The sequence below is a fragment of the Cyprinus carpio genome, chromosome B14 (assembly GCF_018340385.1).
Source record: "Cyprinus carpio isolate SPL01 chromosome B14, ASM1834038v1, whole genome shotgun sequence".
Classification (NCBI taxonomy): Eukaryota; Metazoa; Chordata; class Actinopteri; order Cypriniformes; family Cyprinidae; genus Cyprinus; species Cyprinus carpio.
In genome coordinates, this window is record NC_056610.1 from 8,540,395 (window position 1) to 8,543,349 (window position 2,955).

The following is a 2,955-nucleotide window of genomic DNA, read 5'->3' on the forward strand; positions in this document are numbered from 1 at the left end:
ATATATATATATATATATATATATATATAGTATATATATATATATATATATATTTCATTAAAATATTAAATTAAAATCTCATACTAAATTATTTAGCATTTTGTTTGTAGCCCTTGATCATTACACAAGAAAACCTAATGTGTTGTTGCATATTCATTAAAATATAACATTAAAATCTCAAGGGGGCTTTAAGTAAATATTTTATGTCTAAGGGTTTGGCTGACAAATGTCTGGTCTACATGAAACCACTTGACATTTCTAGCCTGTATTTACAGTTCTTTTGCTCTCTTGTTCATTTAACACGTTGTTCTTTTTATTTCAGTCCAGAGGGTGTTAAAAAGAAGAAGAAAAAGAAGAAAGGTATGTCTGCTGCTGATCTCCAAATATTTAATTAGCACTAGCAAAGAATACAAAGTTGTTCATATTTTTGTGCTCAGGTAAACTGCCCAAGAACTACGACCCCAAATCGACCCCCGACCCGGAGCGCTGGCTGCCGATGCGAGAGCGTTCGTACTACCGCGGCAAGAAGAAGGGCAAGAAGAAGGAGCAGGTCGGCCGCGGCACACAGGGAGCAACATCTGGAGCGTGTGCCGAGCTGTAAGTGTACCATACTGCATATGCTACTCCACGCCAGTGTTGTTTTAGTATCATCTTACTGTTTTAATTAATATTTTAAATCAAAAAAAAAAAAATTTTCAATTTCAGTCAAGTTTTAGTCATATTGTTGTAAAATGAAATTATTGTTCGTCCTATAAAGAAGAATTTTTTTTTTAACAAATGAACCGGAAGCAACATCAGAAATACTATTGGCGTGTGTTTTTCAGAGACGCCAGTAAAAGCGCCAGCAGTCCGCCCACCTCCCCTCGTCCCGGCTCAGGAACAGGCACCGCCACGAGCAACGCGGTTCCCCCGCGACAACAGAAACCTGCTGCGGCCGGAGCCACTCGCAAGAAGGCTCCGCAGAAGAAGAAGAAAGGAGGGAAGGGAGGATGGTAGATAGACGAAACGATTTCATCTAACATTTGGTTTGTTTTGTTTTGAAACTCTGAGAAACCGTTGTAATAAAGACGCCGCCACCTGCTCCAGTGGCCTGGAGGATGAAATGCAAACGTTTTAGTCATTAAATTCTGAAGGATGTGGAAAAGGAATGTGATTTTTGATTGGTGTCGTATGGATAAATTGGGAATCCGTTGTCAATGCATTTTTTTAACCATCCAATCCACTGTATACATGCATTACTATCTATGTTAAAGAGTCTGGGGCATTTCTCCTTTGCTTTTTTTCTTTTTTTTTTTTTTTTTTTTTATAATATTTGCTTTTTTTGCCCCCACCCCCCATATGTTCTGGACCTGGAGGATTTCTCTGTTCATCTTTTGTCTGCTTGGTACATGAACGCTTAATAAAGCAAGTGGCTGTTTATGCAAAGCTGAGATATTTATTTTTTAAATCCAGTACTCAACGCTGATTATAATTTTTGAACAAACTCTCCTCAGAAACAGATCTCCAGTGTTATGTCTTAATAAAGAGATTCCTGGAAAAAGCAGTGAACTCTGAATGTCTTGCTCGTTCATATGTAAACTCCTAAAGATCTGTGCAGTAAATATGTTACTGTTCTATATGTTATTGTTCTTTTTATGCACTGGTCCATTTCGAGATTTTAAACTATTTTGCTTCCATAACATGTCCTCTTTCAGACTAGTGGAAAGAAAACATCCAAAATACACATTTATATGTTTACTTTATTACTCTAATCTATTTGTGTCTGTAAATTTCAGTAAATCTTTAATAAGAGTTTTTATTTTTCATTCACTAAGCCAAAAAACTTTACTTTAGTAGCATTTGCATAAAGCAAACTTTACAGTTTTATTCTTATCTATATACTGAAGGCTTTTACAGAGGAGTTTGTTCATAAATCATTTACTGGATCATGTGTATAAAATTTATTCCCTCTATTTCTGGCTGTTGACAGATTTGAAGTGATAAAAATACATGTTTAAACAGTATTTCAGTAAATGTAATACAATGCAATTGTTAAAACAGTAGATTTATTACTTGCAGAAACCAGAGTTAGTTCTGCTTGCTTTATCTGTCTTTGTATTTTTAAATCCTGGTGGATAAAAAAAAAAAAAAAAAATTGAACATTTTAGTACAAATAAATGCATTGTACAGCTCAAATCTGGATGGGATTTTTTATTTTAGAAGTCAGAAAGAGCTTATGACAGGAGCCCCCAGTGCAGAAGAAAGTACGGACATACTGCAACATACATAACACTGTAGAAATGGAATATAACACAAATATAAGAAGATAAACAGAAAATCAAATAATAATAATGCACTATATACAAACGTAGAAGTGTGAAAAAATGTACAGATGTACAGATATGTGACCCTGGAGCACAAAACCAGTCATAAGTGGCACAGGTATATTTATAGCAACAGACATACTAAATACAATGTATCAGAAATAATTAATAATACTTCTATTACAAAAAAACTTATTAGGATATTAAGAAAGATCATGTTCCATGAAGATATTTCGTAAAGTTCCTACTGTAAATATATCAAAACTTAATTCTTGATTAGTAATATGCATTGCTAAGGACTTCATTTGGACAAATTTAAAGGTGATTTTCTCAATATTTTGATTATTTTGATTTTTTTGCATCATCAGATTCCAGATTATTAAATAGTTGTATCTCAGCCAAATATTGTCCGATCCTAACAAACCATACCAAAATTTTAAAAAATTGACCCTTATGACTGATTTTGTGGTCCAGGGTCACATATGCTGATTTACAAATGTACAAATTCCAAATTCTATGTATAAATATGCCAGTTTTTAGTCGTTTTTCATACTGAAATACTTCAAATATTATTATTACATCATAACAATGAAAAAATATGTCAGTATTACCGTCATTTTAGTCGTTTTTCATACTGAAATACTTCAAAGTT

General features: G+C 33.5%; 1 protein-coding gene across 1 annotated transcript in view; it reads left to right on the forward strand.

The window, feature by feature from the left end:
- Positions 1-1,548, forward strand: part of LOC109060991 (signal recognition particle subunit SRP72-like) — a 10,974-nt gene extending 9,426 nt beyond the window's left edge. The window contains exons 16-18 of the mRNA XM_019078140.2: positions 323-360; positions 438-597; positions 825-1,548. Coding sequence (XP_018933685.2) covers positions 323-360; positions 438-597; positions 825-996 — 370 coding nt within the window. The 3' untranslated portion in view covers positions 997-1,548. The remainder of the gene's footprint in view (positions 1-322; positions 361-437; positions 598-824) is intronic.
- Positions 1,549-2,955: the final 1,407 nt, after the last annotated feature.